At 35.5% G+C, this 17,030-nt stretch overlaps 1 protein-coding gene across 1 annotated transcript in view; it reads right to left on the minus strand.

Annotated features, from left to right (window-relative positions):
• Positions 1 to 17,030, minus strand: part of PPP1R21 (protein phosphatase 1 regulatory subunit 21) — a 95,928-nt gene that overhangs the window by 36,689 nt on the left and 42,209 nt on the right. Inside the window, exons 10-15 of the mRNA XM_027865530.1 lie at positions 14,621 to 14,722; positions 14,441 to 14,529; positions 7,786 to 7,922; positions 6,705 to 6,797; positions 3,261 to 3,388; positions 468 to 620 (exon numbers count right to left, since the gene is read on the minus strand). Coding sequence (XP_027721331.1) covers positions 468 to 620; positions 3,261 to 3,388; positions 6,705 to 6,797; positions 7,786 to 7,922; positions 14,441 to 14,529; positions 14,621 to 14,722 — 702 coding nt within the window. The remainder of the gene's footprint in view (positions 1 to 467; positions 621 to 3,260; positions 3,389 to 6,704; positions 6,798 to 7,785; positions 7,923 to 14,440; positions 14,530 to 14,620; positions 14,723 to 17,030) is intronic.

The raw sequence follows: 17,030 nt of genomic DNA on the forward strand, positions 1-17,030 counted from the left end.
TAAATAATATGGACCAAAAGGATCTTTCCAAAACACTTTGGAAATAATATTTCCTTCTTTTCCTTGATTTTAAACGATGGTCTGGCAGAAAAGGCATTGTACCTGCAGTCTTGGGATCTGGGTCAGAATCTCAGGTCTATCACTTCCTAGTTATATGATTTTAAGCAAGTAATTAGCCTTTCCTTTTGGACTTTAGTTTCCTTATCTGGGAAGTGAAAAGAGCACTAGCTCTGGAGTCAGAGGTCCAGGGTTTAAAATCTTGCTTCTCATGCATATCTCCTGCGTGACTATAGGCAAGTCACTAAATCTCCTTGCCCCTCAGGTTTCCCTTGCTCTAAAATGAGATGGTTGGACTAGATGAGCCCTTTCAGTTCTAGATTGATAATAAGAGGATACAACTCTAGGCCATCCCCAAGGTCCCTTCTGTTGTGCCATACTAGATATGTATCTAAGTGCTCTTCTCTAACCTTCTTCAAAGACTTCATATAGGCAGCAGCTTTTTGCTTGTACTGCAGCATACACTCTGCTGAGAGAGGACTGATGAATCCACCCGCTGCCTTCGGCCCATAGCTCAGTGAAGCAATGAAGTAGTCGACGTTGCTGCTGAAGAAAGATGCGATCTAAACAAAGGATGACAAGAAGACAAATTTTGTTTTCAAAGAATATATCCAACATACAGGATCACCTTTCAAACAAAAGCTTAAAAGTTGGTGGGAATGAAAATTAAATTTCATTACCTTGCCCCAAATCTCAAATGCATTGATTTGAGGTGAATACCCAGGCAGTGACTGATCAAAGAACAGGTTAAGTGTCCTAAATTCAGGGAGCAGACCTGACACATGGTTGGTCATTTTTATTTTTCATGAAGTGACAGAATTTTGCTTTACCCAACGATTGCCTTTCACGACTTTACTTCCTTAACTTCAACTATTGCCTTGAGACTCTTAGTATTTGAACAATTTATATTTTAACTTTTAAAAAGAAATCACCTTCCAAAGGAAGGCATCAAAGATATGCTGAAAGTTGTAACCTGTACTTTGAAAATTACTTTATATAGTTCAATCTAAAAATGACAAGCGCAAGGTACAGTTTGATAAGAATATATTTCACCAGCTAGATATTGAGTTGTCATCAGTCAACAGCTGGGAAGAACTTTACTGTTTCTGGTCAAAGCCCACTACAAAATTTCCATAGTGAAAAAAACATGTGTTCTCTATGTGTTCTCTAAAAAAAAGATTCAACCTTTCAATGAGCAAAGCTTTAGTGATTATAAGTACGCAGACATTTAACATTTCAAAGCTAGTTGTATTAACAAAAAATAATCAACTATGCTGTCTATTGTTCAGGCAGCCAGTATAAAGATAAGAGTCTAAATGTCAGATGTGTTGATTTTGGACAGCAAGCAAATTATCTTTCTTAGAAATGGTTTTAAGTGAATTCTAGATAAAATTACCTCCAAAGATTCATATGAAATGATGTACAGGGAAATAAGCAGAACCTATGTAAGGATAACTAAGAGGAAGCTGACCTTTGAGTAAATGAAAAACCAACGATTATTCTGGAGATGAGGAAACGAGACATCCTTCCTCCTCCATGGCAGAGAGAAAGAATGCTGCATACTTTGTCAGGGCTGGAAACTGTAATGGGTATATTTGCTTAATTATTTTTTGTTACAAAGAAGGGTTGAATCTGGAGGTTCTGAAGGTATTTTTTTTTCTTTTTCAGTGGGGTGTTTTGGCTTGATTTTCTTTTTTTTAAGATCTTTGTACAAATTCTTTGTTGAATCCAAAGGGGTTTTTTGTTCTTTTCTAGAAATGGTTGTAATATAAAGACAAAAGCCATTAAAGAAATACATGTTAAAAATAAGACGAAAATAAAGTTACTTCCGAGAAACTAAGAATATAATCTAGACATGTGAAACAGAATAAGAAGAAATGAAGAAGGTTTTCTAGCTCAGGAACCCTACAATAACAGGTCTAAAGGAACCCAATAGTTGCTGCCTTCAATCACGATCATAAGCATTAGTTGGATCAGATTCTATGACAACTTACTGGAGTTTAGAAAAGTAAGCTTCATCAGGTACATAATATGATCTCAAGAAATTTTTTTTTACCTAGCATGTTCTACCTGTCAGATAGTATTTTGTTCAGAAATCCAGTCACAGAAATTAGTGGCCATCTGTGAAGTAACCTGTGAATTTGCTGAAACAGAGTAAAGACTGAAACAATCTCTGTAATAACAATGCTATCCAATTCTTACAGTTCTATAGCTTGACCAAACTATTTTGACATATGGGTCAAAACAGACTCTATTTTTTAAGTATTTGATAAAAACAACAGTAACTACAATCACACAAACTAAGCTCTAATTCTGCCTAGATCAAAATGGCTAAAATGCTAAGGGACAAATAAAAAAAATTAAGAAGGTACAATTTTATCAGACCATATCAGTTAATACTTTTATTAATAATCAATATTTATTAAGTGTTCACTGACAGCAAATTTATTGAACTAGACTGTTTTCTATCCCCAAAGTTCTTTTATTCAATAAAACTGATCCATATGATTATAGAATTAAAGCTGGAATGGACATTAGAAGGCCATCCAGTCCAAACCTCTCATTTAACCGAAGAGTCAACTGAGACATAAAGAGGTTAAAGGACAGCTGCCAATATAATAACAGTTGTACTCACAGTAGTAGTAGTAATAGCTAGCATGTATATAGAATTTTAAGCTTTGCAGAACACTTGACACATGTTATGTCACTGGATCCTCACAAGGACCCTATGAGGTAAGGGGGCAGCTAGGTGGCACAGTGGATAGAACACTGGCCCTGGACTCAGGAGGACCTGAGTTCAAATCCGACCTCAGACACATAATACTTACTAGCTGTGTGACCCTGGGCAAGTCACTTAACCCCACTGCCTAACCAAAAAAAAAAAAGGAAAAAGAAAAAGAACCTTAAAGGTGGATATCATTATTATCACCACTTTACAGACGAGAAAACTGAGGCTAGGGGTAGTCAAAGTACTTGCCCAAGATCACACAGCTTGTCACTGTCTGTGGCATGACTCCCAGAGATCCTCCTGTCTCTGGTGTACCACCAAGATGTCAGTATTATCATTCTATTATCTAGGTAGAAGAACCAGGATTGGACCCGCAGGCTTCTACACCCCAATTCCAATATTCTTTCCACAGTACTACATATGCTTTTTTAAAAATTGGGCTTTATGTTAATAGGAATAAAATCAGAAAAATTACCTTTCCTGCTCCATTTGTTAATGCCACTACTGAAGACAGGATGCAGTCATTAGTTGTTATAAGCTTCTGAGTAGCTGTTGGAAGTTCATGCTCTATAGTAGCTTTCTGACTATAGTGCATGGAAATATCTAAAAGAACAACCAAATAAAAACTCATATTACTTCACATGACCTTCACATACGTGTTTATATGCATGTATGTATCATAGACAACAGCCTTCAAATCCTAAATCCTAGGACCTAAGACGTTACATGTCCACTGTTTTATATTTACTCTTACAAATGGCAAAGGGGGCAGAGGAAAGGTAATAGTAAAATAGATCATCTATAGATATCCTTTGTTAATTAGTTTGCCTAATTATAATTCCAACTTTCATGAATCTCTTAATTTATGTCACCAAAAAACTCAAAGGAACACTACCAAAAAGAACTAATATATTAGGAGACTTGTCCAGAGATATCACCTATTCTCTCGAGGCAATCAAACAGAAAGTGTAGTTTCCCTCCAGCCGTATGTTGGTCCTAAACTCCCACAACTAAATGAAAATTCAACTGGATTAGTATTTCTCATACAATCAACCTTCTATTCACTGAAATGAGTTTCCTCTAGGCTGAAAACAGGATTTATCAGGTCCTAATGAGGAATTAGACACCAATTAAACAAAGAGAGTATTAGATTGTAACAGAAAAGGCAGCACAGTCACACTTTCCTGGAGTCCTTGCTGGATCTTAGCTAGGTAGCCACTCCATGTCTCACTGCCAAGAAGGGTTTAGCCACATCAGTCTTTAGCTTTCAATGCTGTTGTCTCTAATCTAAGAACTTCGTAACAATTGGTTCTGGTATTATTGGATGAAAATGTTGGGAAAAAAGGCCCATACATTCACATGAGTAAAAAAGTGCAAAAAAACCAAAAACTCACTTTCTACAGAACATTAGAAACAGCAACATGGTACACTGCAAAGTATGCTAGACTAAATTGAAGAAGCCCTGGCTTCAAATCCCACTTCTATCATGTATAGGGTATGAGATTTTTTTAACCTTTCTGACCTTCAGTTTCCACAACTATAGCATGCAGATAACAATACCTATACTACCTACTTCAGAAGGCTGATGTGAAAATCAAATGAAATGTATGTATAGGTGCTTTGTAATAATAAAAGTATTACATGTGGCAGCTGCCAACATAATCACTATATGATGATTGAATACAACTGTACACCGGTATCCACAAAATACGAAAGTGTCCAGAGAAAGACCCCCTTCAAAAAAGCAGGAAGATCCATTGCGGACAATCTATGGGAGAATATGGACAAAAAGTTTAAGCCATATGGTTAATATACTATAATTTGAGGGTAAGTAGGAGGCCATTATTAAAACAAAAAAGTTTGTTAAAATTTTCAAAATAAAAGACAATTCCGTATATGTTTTCATTAGATGCCTCTGACTAAATGAAAATTCAACTGGAATAGTATTTCTTACACAATCAACCTTCTATTCACTGAAATAAACATTTTTTCATGTGGCTAAGCTAAACTTTACACACAAACTCTTTGACGTTTACTGGAATTCTACAAATCTATAAGAATACATCTAGTTGTCTGGCAGTCTTTCATGAAATCCCTAATATAACTGGCAAATAAGTACATATACTAAAAGACTGCCATAGATTTACTGCAAATAGTAATGCTGCCAGAGTACCACTACCATCATATCCATGGTTTCAATTATTTATCCCAATCAAGTACAGATGTCTTGATTACTTAGTTCTTTTCTTGACAACTCTAATACCAAAAAAAAGAAAATGACACAACTCAGACATAAACTCTTTTCTTATTTCACGTTCAGTCATTTACTTACTTTTAGTCTCCTAAAAGATTCAACATTAGCCAAGTTTCAACATAATATTTAAAATGCACAATATCACATGCTAAAGATTGAGTCTTTAACTTTTGTTATGACTAGGACACATAGTGCTCCAAATTTTGCTTTCACCCAAAATCTTTCCTGTTAAATCTTAGCACAGGCATTTACTCAGAGTAAAACAAGAAGGGGAGAGGTTTGAGATAATACTAAGCTTTTTATTTACATAGGTTTTTTTTCTTTGGAGGAACTCAAAGAACACTCTAAGATCTCATCAAATCCTCATATTATTTTAATCAAGTTATCTTTACATTATCTTTTAGGCATGGAAAAATATGTAAAAATTAAAAAAAAATTCTTCCTCTCTCCCTATTGCTATCCTTTGACACACTCTCTCTCTCTCCTCTCTCATATATCAGTGCTCAGGAACAGACCACATTCTAGTATCAGCACGGCACAGTCAAAATTTTAAAACTACAACAACACACTTCTTCAGAACGTAGAAGGCCCTGTACCAGTGCCAGCACTAGGGATGTCTTGCCATGAGGTCCCTATAAGGAGAGCAACATAGAACAAATAGTAATTACCTGACCTTCTTATGGTCCTGACTCTTCAGTATGAGATGCAGAATGAAGGTAGATATTCTAATCACATCCTGTATGCCCAACAAAGTAGCAACTGACTACTAAATAGTCCAAAATAGTCATCTTGGACTATTTCCATGAGGCCATGGTATAACACCCACTCCATTCAGAAAATAATAAAAAAATAAATAAATATTACCCTTCATGTCAAATAGTAAATTAACTGCCCAGATTCTGATTAAATGTTCAGGGCAAGGTTCTTTACACATTATGTACCATCCCATAACAGGGCCCCAAACTTACTTATCCGTTGTATTGTTATCTATTTCCACATATGACATCATCACTTAATGATTGACATTACTTATTAAGCCCTACAATAAGATAATGAATGTGAAAGCTCTCTGTAAAGTATCAAGCACTTGTCAAGAAGGTATCATAGTATCACTGCTATTAAACATGTCCCAAGAGATAAAGAAAATACACAAGAGGCATTTCTTCTGCCCTCCTGATTATATTTTTTAAAGTAAACAAACCTTACACAGACTGATGATGATGAAAATTTTAAAACAGACTTCTTTTTAAACTAGGTAACATAAAATAAATCCTACTTAACATATACTTCAAACATAACAGAATACGTGATAAAACAGTAAAAGTTCAGAAGGATTTAAACCTTTGTTTTCTCAAATCTTTGGAATTTGAGGTTCAGTAATAAGGGTTGTGCATTTTATATAAGATGTCAAAACTGAACACATGAAAGATATAGAGAATACATACTAGTAAAATTCACACACCTTTCCTAAACGTATTCAGTATTTCAGTATCTTGGTTGGCTTTAGAAACAAAACAGATGTTAAGAACAGAAGGACAGTGAGCAATGCACTTAAATACAAGCCAAATGCTAACAATGAGTTTAATCTGGGATTTATAAGCATTGACAGTGTCATGAAATACCAAGAATTTCAAAGTATATTTGCATTCATTTTTTGAAACTTACCTTTCATGACATCGTGAAATTCTTGAAGAACTGTAGCAATGTGTGTTAATACTGAATTATAGCTTGCCCGAAGTAGTCCATCTGGCTTTGTACCTGAAGTATCAAAATCACAAGTCTAAACATTTTTGCAATATACTCTCCCTGAAAAATTAAATACAATCTATCACCACCATGTAGTTTTAGAAAGGGAAAATGGAAGATCACAAAGCAATGTATGCTGTATGCCACAAGTGTTTACCGAAATCAATGCATGAACATCAAGACATAACTTATGATCATCAAAATATACCCAATAAATTTTGTCTTTTTAAAAAGCACAATGGGGCAGCTAGGTGGCGCAGTGTATAGAGTACCAGCCCTGAAGTCAGGAGGACCTGAGTTCAAATCTAACCTCAGACGAACACTTAACACTTACTAGCTGTGTGACCCTGGGCAAATCACTTAACCCCAATTGCCCCCCTCCCAAAAAAATAAAATAAAATAAAATAAAGAACACACAAGAATTTTAAAAATGCTTCAAGTTGCATCTAGCATCCACAAAGTACCCATTTAATAAATGGCTGCTGCTTGGTTGAATGAATAAATCCTTGAATCTCCAAGAATGCTATGATAGTTAAGAAAGGAAGTAAACTATTAAGAGAAACCAAATCTTTCATACCCTTTTTCAAATGTGAGTCCTTTGGAAGACTGCTTACCTCATAACCACTGATATTTTCTAATACCTCTTTTTTCTGATTATATTCAGTGACCATACACATTTCAGTATTTATTCAATGCTGCTAAATATACACGATAATTAAAATATCCCAGCACCAGGGAAACTATAAAGCTCTTGAGAAAGCATCATATCTAACTACCCATTCAATCATCAGGAGGAAAAAAGCTTTTAAAAATAAAGCACAGAAGGGAATAAATTATAATTACGCTACTAAAAATAAGCTTATTCAGTAAAAAGTTGATTTGAATTCCTAAAGCTTGTTCTCCCACTTAAGACTTCAGAAGTCTTCATTAAACTTTTTGTGAGGCCTAAGAAGAGTACGTTCTTCCATCTGAACCAATAAGAGAGTCAAAACAAACTTACTTGGCAGAGCAAGAAGAGCAATATAAGTCTGGAGCTTCTCAAACACAGCAGTCATCTTTTTCACATCACTGTATAATTCTAGATTTCTGGCTCTTAATGCAGATGTGCAAACAGAAGATTCACATTCTTCCTCCAAACTAGGAATAGGTAAATTTTTTAAAGTGAGCACCCTGGATAGCAATAGTAATTTTTTATTACCAACTAGGTTCTGAAATAGTTATATACTGCTAAGTGGAAAATAAATATGTTGAAATGATTCCCCATGGTTTCTGTGCAAGCAGAGTGATTTAACAGACACAAGAATTCAGTCTTATAAAGTTCTCATTTTTTCCCAATGATACACAAAACTGCTGCTTCCCCTTTTGCTGTAGCTACCAATGGACCACTGAGACCAAAAATAAGGTATATATCGATTATCTTACTATCCTGAAGTCAGTACTTCACATTACCAAAAAGACAAAAATCACTTAATACCTGGGACCCTCTCCTGAAGAGGTACTGGCTCTCCCTAACAAAAATAGCCCCCACAGAAATACTCTGGGATAAAAAAGATCATTTCATGAGACAATTCCTACAGAGAATTCATCAAAAACAAAACAGTAGATACTATTGTCACAGATACAAACTACTACAAGAGGCTCAGTAAAAAAACAATTTAAATGGAGAATGGGCATTTCACTATTAAGTCATCACTATCTAAAAACATCTTTCAAAGAAAATAACTGTGGAAAGGGGTAAATCAGCATTCTTACATTGAAAATTAATTCCTAACATACATAAGCTCAAGTTCACGATTTTAAAACTGAAAAAGCTACCTGAGAAAGCTTTACCCCAGGGAAAAAGAAACAAAAACAAAAATGGAGCCTTTTAGTATAGAAAGCCCTGGAGATTATCATCAGAAAGACTTCCTAGGAATTCTTTCCATTTTTTCCCCCCTCATGACTTAACTGCATAATTTTATTTAAATTTCAGATGTACTTAATCCCTAGGATACCAAAACTTCATGCTATTGAGTCTTTTTTTTTTTTTTGGTCAATTACCTCACCTAAACAAATATAGTAAAGTTCTACTTAAAATGATTAGTGACTTATTAGAGAAGTCTAAGAGTTTATGAAGGATATTCTAGGAAAAAACCTTAGCTCAAAAAAGGGCTTTTCTAGTCAATAAGTCCCCTTTTATAGAGATTCTCAGGCAGATCTCTTGTAAGCATAAGCCAAGTAACGCACATAACAAAATGAAAACAAAAGAACACTACTGTGTTACTCTACATATAAGTCAAGTTTCAAAAGTTTTAAATTCAATTAAGTTTTAAATATAAGCTCAAGTTTCCTTAAATGTTCTGGAAAAGTCAAGTTTCAAACATGTAATTCTACTGAACCTTAGGATGTTCAGATCAAAACAAGTAGTTACAGCTGCCGCCAAACCTGGTGGTGAACTCGCAAGACGGAGGCTCAGCCTGCATCCAATTACATGTCTCACGTGTGATGATAATTCAAATACCACAGAACCTTTCTGGGACCTGTTATTGAAATTTCCAGAAAGATACCACCACAATAGAAAAGAAATGGCTTCCCAGTATCCCCACTTGGTTACTGAAATGTTGGCCAAATTCACCAAAACCAAAGCTTTAGAAGGAAAAATTAATGTGACTGGTATTAACACAAAGCACAGGAAATTTTCTTCAAAACTAGTTATACTCACAGAAGCCAGAAACAGCTTACAGTGTATTGGCTACCACAGGTTCTTAGATTACACCTTACATGATTCAGATAGTCAGGGAGTAATCCCAGAGAGAAAATAGTAGTACGTTTTGGTTTTGATGAAAGTCTCAAGTCAGAGCCCTAAAGACTAAGTCATTAAAATCCCTCTTACCAGACTGCTTTATCAATGATTTGTCTGCTATTGTTATGCATCAGGAGAAAGGGTTTGGCTCAGGACACTATGCTACATACTGTAAAAGGGTTTGGCTCAGGATACTACGCTACATACTGTTTACAACGCTGAAGGAGGGTTCTGGGTACAGTGCAGTGATTTCAAACTTAACTTTGGGAGCACTTGGGAATAAATGGGTAAGGCCCACACTTCCATCTTATTTTATACCCAGAGTTACTCAGGAGGATAGACATTTTATACTCTCAGCTCCTGAATAACTGTCTCCTAGCAAGCAAGCCAGGGGAGAAGCCAACACTCCTCTTACGAAGGAGCTGACCCACAGACAGTGACTTCCTTTTGTGGCTTGACAGGCTTTGAAATTGGCTGAGGTACACTTCTGTATTCTGGGGGTTTTTTTGTTTCTGATGTCTCATGTCAATCAGTATATAGTATGTTTCCATGTGCACATATATATATATATATATATATGTACAGATGTGTGTGTGTGTATACACACAACATTCTTATTACAGAAATAAAGTTGGAATAAATTAACATTTGTATGGACAACAGGTAACTTAAATATTTTGTAAAGTACCTGGAGTTTTCCTATATTGCTGAGGTTTTTTTTTTAAAGAAAAAAGTATTTAAATTTTTAATTTTTTACCTCAGACTAGTGTTCATTCTTTTATATCTTTATTTCCAGTCTGATTTTTTAAAATCATGGATTTCTATGAGACTGTCTCTAAAATTCTGGTTATATCATTTTATGCACATTAATTATTGCTGCCTTTTTCTAGGCCATTTCAACTGGGCTAATTCTTTTAGACACAACAATCACTTGCTTTGATAAATCATACCATTTCACCAAAACTGGTGGTCGTATTTTAAGCCAGGCATATATTAACAAAATACTTATTTTCATTGAACAAAACATATTGAACACTGCCATGTGCAAGACTCTGGTAGACACAGAAATGTGCTACTCTTGGCCTTAGTCATTTGAAGAGGAATTAAACCTCTTAATATAGCTTAATGGTCAGCTTTTCTCCACTCCCACCCCTACCCCTCAAAGACGGCTTTTCTTACAATTTATTTTAAGGAACAGCTCCCCTTGGATTTTATTCTAAATACAGCCAAGTAAGGCTGCAGGGGCCCAGTTCAGATAGATCAGACTCTGTAGGAATGTTTTCTTTTCTTTTTAAATACTAAAGCAAAGGAAAATTATTCTCTACTAGGAATACTCAAAACTGTCTTTGTTCAAACGAAAAAGGCAGCTTATAAACTTCGTGTCTTTATGAGAGCTTAGTATCGTATGGCAATAATGATGAGTAGGGCTTAGAATCATAAGATTCTAAATATACTAAATGATTTGTTGTCAACATAAACATCTGTCCAAGTTCCAATAATGTAGACTATTTCTGTCATCAGAAAATGTGAATTTAGTGAACATTAGCAAAGATCATAACACAAAATATAGTTTGAACTTTTAGGTATCAAGGTTCCTATCTACTTCTTGCTTGGTAAGGTTAAATCTCCTAAGGAAGCTTTATGTGGGAGTCGTCTTCTATTTTCAGTTCAGATAAATAAGAATGGAAGGTCTGGAAGGTCTGGAAGGCATATATTCAAGGAAAGATAACTACGCAAAAAGTATGCTTGAGAATCAGTGTAGTGTCTATTATACTACACTAAGCATTTTTCCTAAGGACTTGGGGTTGGAATTTATTCTCTTGCTGTAAGTATCTCAACTGTGGATTGTATGCTTCTCAAATAGCTTAGAGCGCCAATTAATTTAACTTCTATAACATTTTAGCCAGATTTCCCTTTTTAAAAGGTACAGATAATTAATTCTTGCTTTACATAACTGGACCATTATGCAGATCTCTACATAAAGTGATCTTTATGTAATACAAATTTCTCCAAGGACATGGAGAAGGGAGGGACAAAGGAAAGAACAGCACACCTATGGAGGGAGGGGGCTGGCACAGAGACAGCAAGAGAAGGAATACTTGGGGGCCAGGGTCAGCCACATGGGAGCTTGGCCAGAATCAAAAGGAAGAACACATGGGTGGGGGGGGCAGACACGTGGGGGCCAGACATGGACACAGACAGGAGAGGACGGGTGAGGGGTGGGGGCCAGGAACAGACATGCAGTACCCAAGTGCAGACAGACGGAAGACAGACGTGCAAGAGCTGGACACACAGGTAAGTGGATACAGTGAGGCAAAGGTCTTCTCTCTCCACGCTGTCTCTAGCCAAGCCCCTAATTCAGCAGCAGTAGTGGTCTCTCCATGCATATATTTTTTCTGTTTTCACTTGGAGGGTTTTTTTAGTTCTTAGTTTTTATTGTTTTGGGGTTTTTTTGGGGGGGGGGCAAGCCATGAGTGCTGAGCGAAGGGGGAGGAGCAGAGAGAGAGAGCACAGAGTACTGTAAAGTTAACATCGGTTTTTTGGGGGGATAGACTTCTTTCAGAATTTTTTTATGAGAAGTCAAATTTACATTGTATGTTTTAAGGGGCCTAACTAATAAGTTTCATGATTACCTTTCCTTGTACTTCATAACTGAGGACTACTGTATCTCTCTTTTGGAGGGTAAGGAACAGCAACAGTAAAGTGCAAAGCCTCACTCTTGTCCCAGGCAAGAGTGTAATTACTATTCAGCTAACTTCTCCTCTTGCCTTGACATTCATTTACATCACATTTTTCTTTCAAAAAATTCTCCTAATTTTCCTGCTTCTTAAGGAAGTGCAAAGATGTGACCTTTCCTAATAATGTTAAATACTGTAGATGTCCTCCTTTGGGATCACAAGCCTTAAGCACAGGAGGAAGAAAAAATACCCTCTCCATTACTACTACTACACTGTTAAGATGTTATGTGTCTCCTGTAACTCTCAAAGATTAATCATAAGTGGGGAGAAACCCCATTGAAAAACTCAAGCTCAGAAATAGATATAAGGGCAATGGTGACATTTAACCCAACTCTGTGCAATGAGAATATACCATTGAATAAACAAATGGTTTGTGCCAAAATACAACTTGAGTATCAGCTAAACGCTAGCATTTGAAATTATTCATTTCATAAAAAACTACGGAAGTTGTTACGTCAAATTTCAGATATTTATGCCTCATTAGAACTTAATTTTGGGGGGAAATGAAGTAGTTATAATTTCCTAATACCAAAATATCTTCTTATAAGCATAATTATAATTCATGCTTATAACATGAAATTATTTCAACAAAGGAATTAAAGAATAACTGAGCCTTTACACACTTTTTAATTTAAAAACACAAAATAGACAGGATTAGGGAAGAATACTTACACCAAAAATTTACTATTTCTATCACAAACAGTACAAAACTAGAGACCTATCAACTAAAATTAGCTACATTTTCTCACTATAGCATAAGGAGATCCATATTTAAATATTTTCTAAATTTTACTTTGCAATATATGAACTATTGTTCCTTTCTCTATTATGCTCCAGCCTTGTTGTTTCTTGGTGGTTACAATGACAAGACTTACATATCTTAAGGTGAGGAGAAGAAATATGCAAATTAGAATTCTCAATAATTTCTGACACAGTCATAAACAGTGTTGGCACTAACAGGAATAAGAAAGCTAAGAAAGCTTATTGTTTTCATAGGGGGGAAAAAAGTTCAATGTCTTATGCACTAATACCTTATTAATGTTAGTGTAGAACAAAGTTTCCATTTCATTTTAGCTTTCCCTCCCCACCTTCACTTTAAAGGTTAAGCCCAAAGACAACATTAGGGAAAAATTATGATTTGTAGAAAAAAGAAGAGCGTGCCAACTCCAATTTTCATCTCCATTTCAAGTTTTAGTCAACAATCAGGACAAGCAAATATCCTCTTTTTGATATTATTTTCCTCTTCTGCCCCAGAAATTTTAAAGACTGAAAATTTAGTGTCAGCAAAGGAAAGACTTTCTATAAAGATATGAATGAATTAACATAGTATTTAATTTCTTCCTCCTCATTTAAAAAAAACTATAAAAGCAGTACTATTTCAAAAAAATATTAGAATGGTATATAAAAATATTTTTTAAAAATTATGCAAATTCTCTGACTAGCACCTATATGTAAATCCAAGGAATTACTATTTCAATATCATTGCTGGACTATAAAATTTATACCTGAAATGTATATTTACAAATTCAAATTTTAAAATAGGAATTTACAAAGAATATTTGCATGTAAAATTTACTTGTCACAACAAAGGGACTTGGTTTAATATGACTACATGAAAATATAATATATCCCCAAACATTAGAAAGTAACAAGGAAAAACTATCCATTTTTCATAAATGTATTATTTAGGAATGATAATTAGTGTTTTTTAAAATTGTTTCCATGCATCATAATCCATTGGAAAGAAGAGCTGGAGAAATTATAGCTCGAGACTTTGTACCGTTTACTCAGAAATTTAAGTTTATCTGTAGAATGACATGACTTCAAACCTTTTCCTTCAGCCAGTCACTCCCTAAGCCTTAGTTTCCTCCTACGTAAAATGGGGATGGTTGAGCTAAACATCTCATAGCATTATTGTGAGGAAAGAACTTTATGAAATATAAAGCACTTTATAAATGTGAGGTATCATTGTTACTCAAGCCAAGCTTTTTTTTTTTCAATAAAAGTTCAAACCTGGAGTAGATCAAACAAGTTCAGATATGACACAAGATGAACATATTCTATTTTAATAATATTCTGAGAAGATCAGGCTACAAGGAGGCAATTCACGAAGACTGACCTCAAGGGAAAAGTACCTTTTTAACTGATAAGGAAGAATCTTCCTAAGAAAAGATACATAGCATGTTAAATGTTCTGAAAAAGTTTTCAATTGCACAGTGGTCTCCTAGAAAAGAAAAATAATCACAGTGTTAATAGAATTATTTGCACAAAGAAGAATTTCCATTTCCTAGAAATAATAAGTGGAAGAAAATTACCAGGACTGTCACAGTATCTTCAGTAATACTCTCAAATAAGCGAAGCATTCCTTCCTCAAGAGGGCGAACATATGATGCATTTTCATGAAGGTACTGTGAAAACTGCAGAGAAAAATAAAGGCCTGAGCTAAATTATTGAAAATAAAAAATGTCAACAAGTTCATTAGTGAATTTACTGGGCTGTATAAGAATGTTCAAGAAAGTTTTGATAAGAATAAATTGCCTTGAAAGAAAACTCAAGTTTTAAATGAAAAATGATCCCCCCCCTTCCCTCCCTATGCCCCCTGCTGTGGCTGGTTCCAAAATCTTTACTCTCCACTCAAGGCAAGGATGGGCAGGAGCAAGAAAGAGACCAAAGGAAGTAGCTAGATATATGTCTTTTATTCACAAGGCACAAGGGTCAAGATTTTACTGAGAAAGTTTCTGCTTCAAGGAAAGATCAGTTGGGAAACTGGTTACCCCAGGGGTGGGGAACCTGTAGCCTCAAGGCCACATGTGGCCTTCTAGGTCCTTGGGTGCAGCCTTTTGCCCCCGAGTCCAAGTTTTACAGAACAAATCCTTTTATTAAGGGGATCTGTTCTATGAAGTTTGTATTCAGTCAAAGAGTCACACTTGACCTACAGGGCCACATGTGGCCTAGAGGCTGCAGGTTCCCCACCCCTTCGTTAGCCTCTTATCCCTTTTAACTCTGAGATTCTAGCACAATGGAGATTCACTACAAGTTGGGCTCCCAAACAGAACGCCCCTCTTTCCTTACAGGTACCACATAAAAATGAAGGAAAAAAAATGGGATGTGTATGTGTGGTGTGTGTATGTTAACAATCAATTACTGTGTCAGTAAGTCAATGTGCCAGCACATCTCCCTCGTGTTTAAGAACAATAACAAGTGACTATGTTCAGTAGTCTTTATTACACATGCTGTGTACCAGTCTACTACATTCTGGAAATTCAAATATTGTCCACAATTTGAACATTTTGGCAGGGAAAATGTCTTAATAATAATGATGATGCAAATTCACATAGCACTTTGTACACCTTATGGATGTTTTCTCCCAACTTCCCAGTGCAGGTATTATTATCCCCAATTTACAGAGAGAAAAACAGCTGCACAGTGAACCCCAGTCTACTGAGGCTAGTGCTGTTTACATGCTACCATCATGTCTCTTTAATGATGTCAGGCATTTTTCTGATGTTTTGTTTTTAATTTTGACCACATCTGTGATTTCAGGAGTGAAGACACTGATGTTGATGCTTTGAGAACTCCTCAACCAATTTAGATTTTTTTAAAAAATATTTTAAAAGAAGGGCAGTTAAAATGAATAAAAAATATTGCACAATTCAGTAAGAGTGGTGTCAGGAACACTAAAAGCCCAGAACGAGCTGGGGTTGACAAGAACTAATGACAACAAAAAGGACTGAGATTTTTAAAAAATTACATTGGGAAAATTATCAGAAAGAAAGAAGACATGGTGCTGAGCAGTGGGGCTAAAATAATGGACAGAAGAGAAAAGAACTGCCAGTTTCTTATTTTGTTTTCTTTTTGTTTGTTTGTTTTGCTGAAGAGAATGACTTTTGGACTGAAAATGACCAAACAAAAAAGTTAAGAGACATTACTAACCAAGATAAGGAAGAACAGAGAGACCATTTAGCTTCTCTTTGATTACTACAAGTCAACAGGCTCAGATAAACTATATTCTATTGTGATCATCATTATTGCTGTTGTTACTGAAAACTGCCGTTCATAACTGGAACAATGGGAAGTTAGAAGGAGGCAAACTAGGCTTGATGTCAGGAAAAAGTTCCTAAAAATGTGAGCTTTCCCAAAGTGGAATAGGCTGTCTTGTAGTAGATCTCCAAGCAAATGAAGCACGGATTATCCCCTTGTTAATATGTCAAATGTGGACTTTTATTTACATAAATACTGCCTTGGATGACTTCTGAGGCCTTTCCCAATCCTAAAATTCTGTGATTCTGTCTTGGGCCACACTGCCTATGTCCAGAGGTAAAAATCTTGTAAGGAATACAGATACTACAACATAAAGTTCTTTCATAATTCTTAGAAGTTGAACGCAAGCAAACATTTGGTTCAAAAGCAGATATAATACAGCAACAAACTAAGTGGCATTTAAAAAATGGATGTTCGTTCAACCACATAACTAAGCCATATTCTCAGGCATCAAATGATTATAGAATCACTAAAGTTTAGAGTCGGAAGGGGCTCCAGGATCCACCTACTCCCACTTATGCCTGAAAAAAATTATCTTTTTTCCACCAAAAAGTCATCTAGTTAAAAAAAAAAAAGCTATCTAGTCTTTGCTGAAAAATCTTAAGTGAGGAGGGAGCACACTACCTCCTGAGGTAGCCAATTCTACTTTTGGAGACCTCTAATCGATAGGAAATTTATCTGTAC

Source organism: Vombatus ursinus, unplaced genomic scaffold (assembly GCF_900497805.2).
Source record: "Vombatus ursinus unplaced genomic scaffold, bare-nosed wombat genome assembly UNPS02014778.1, whole genome shotgun sequence".
NCBI lineage: Eukaryota > Metazoa > Chordata > Mammalia > Diprotodontia > Vombatidae > Vombatus > Vombatus ursinus.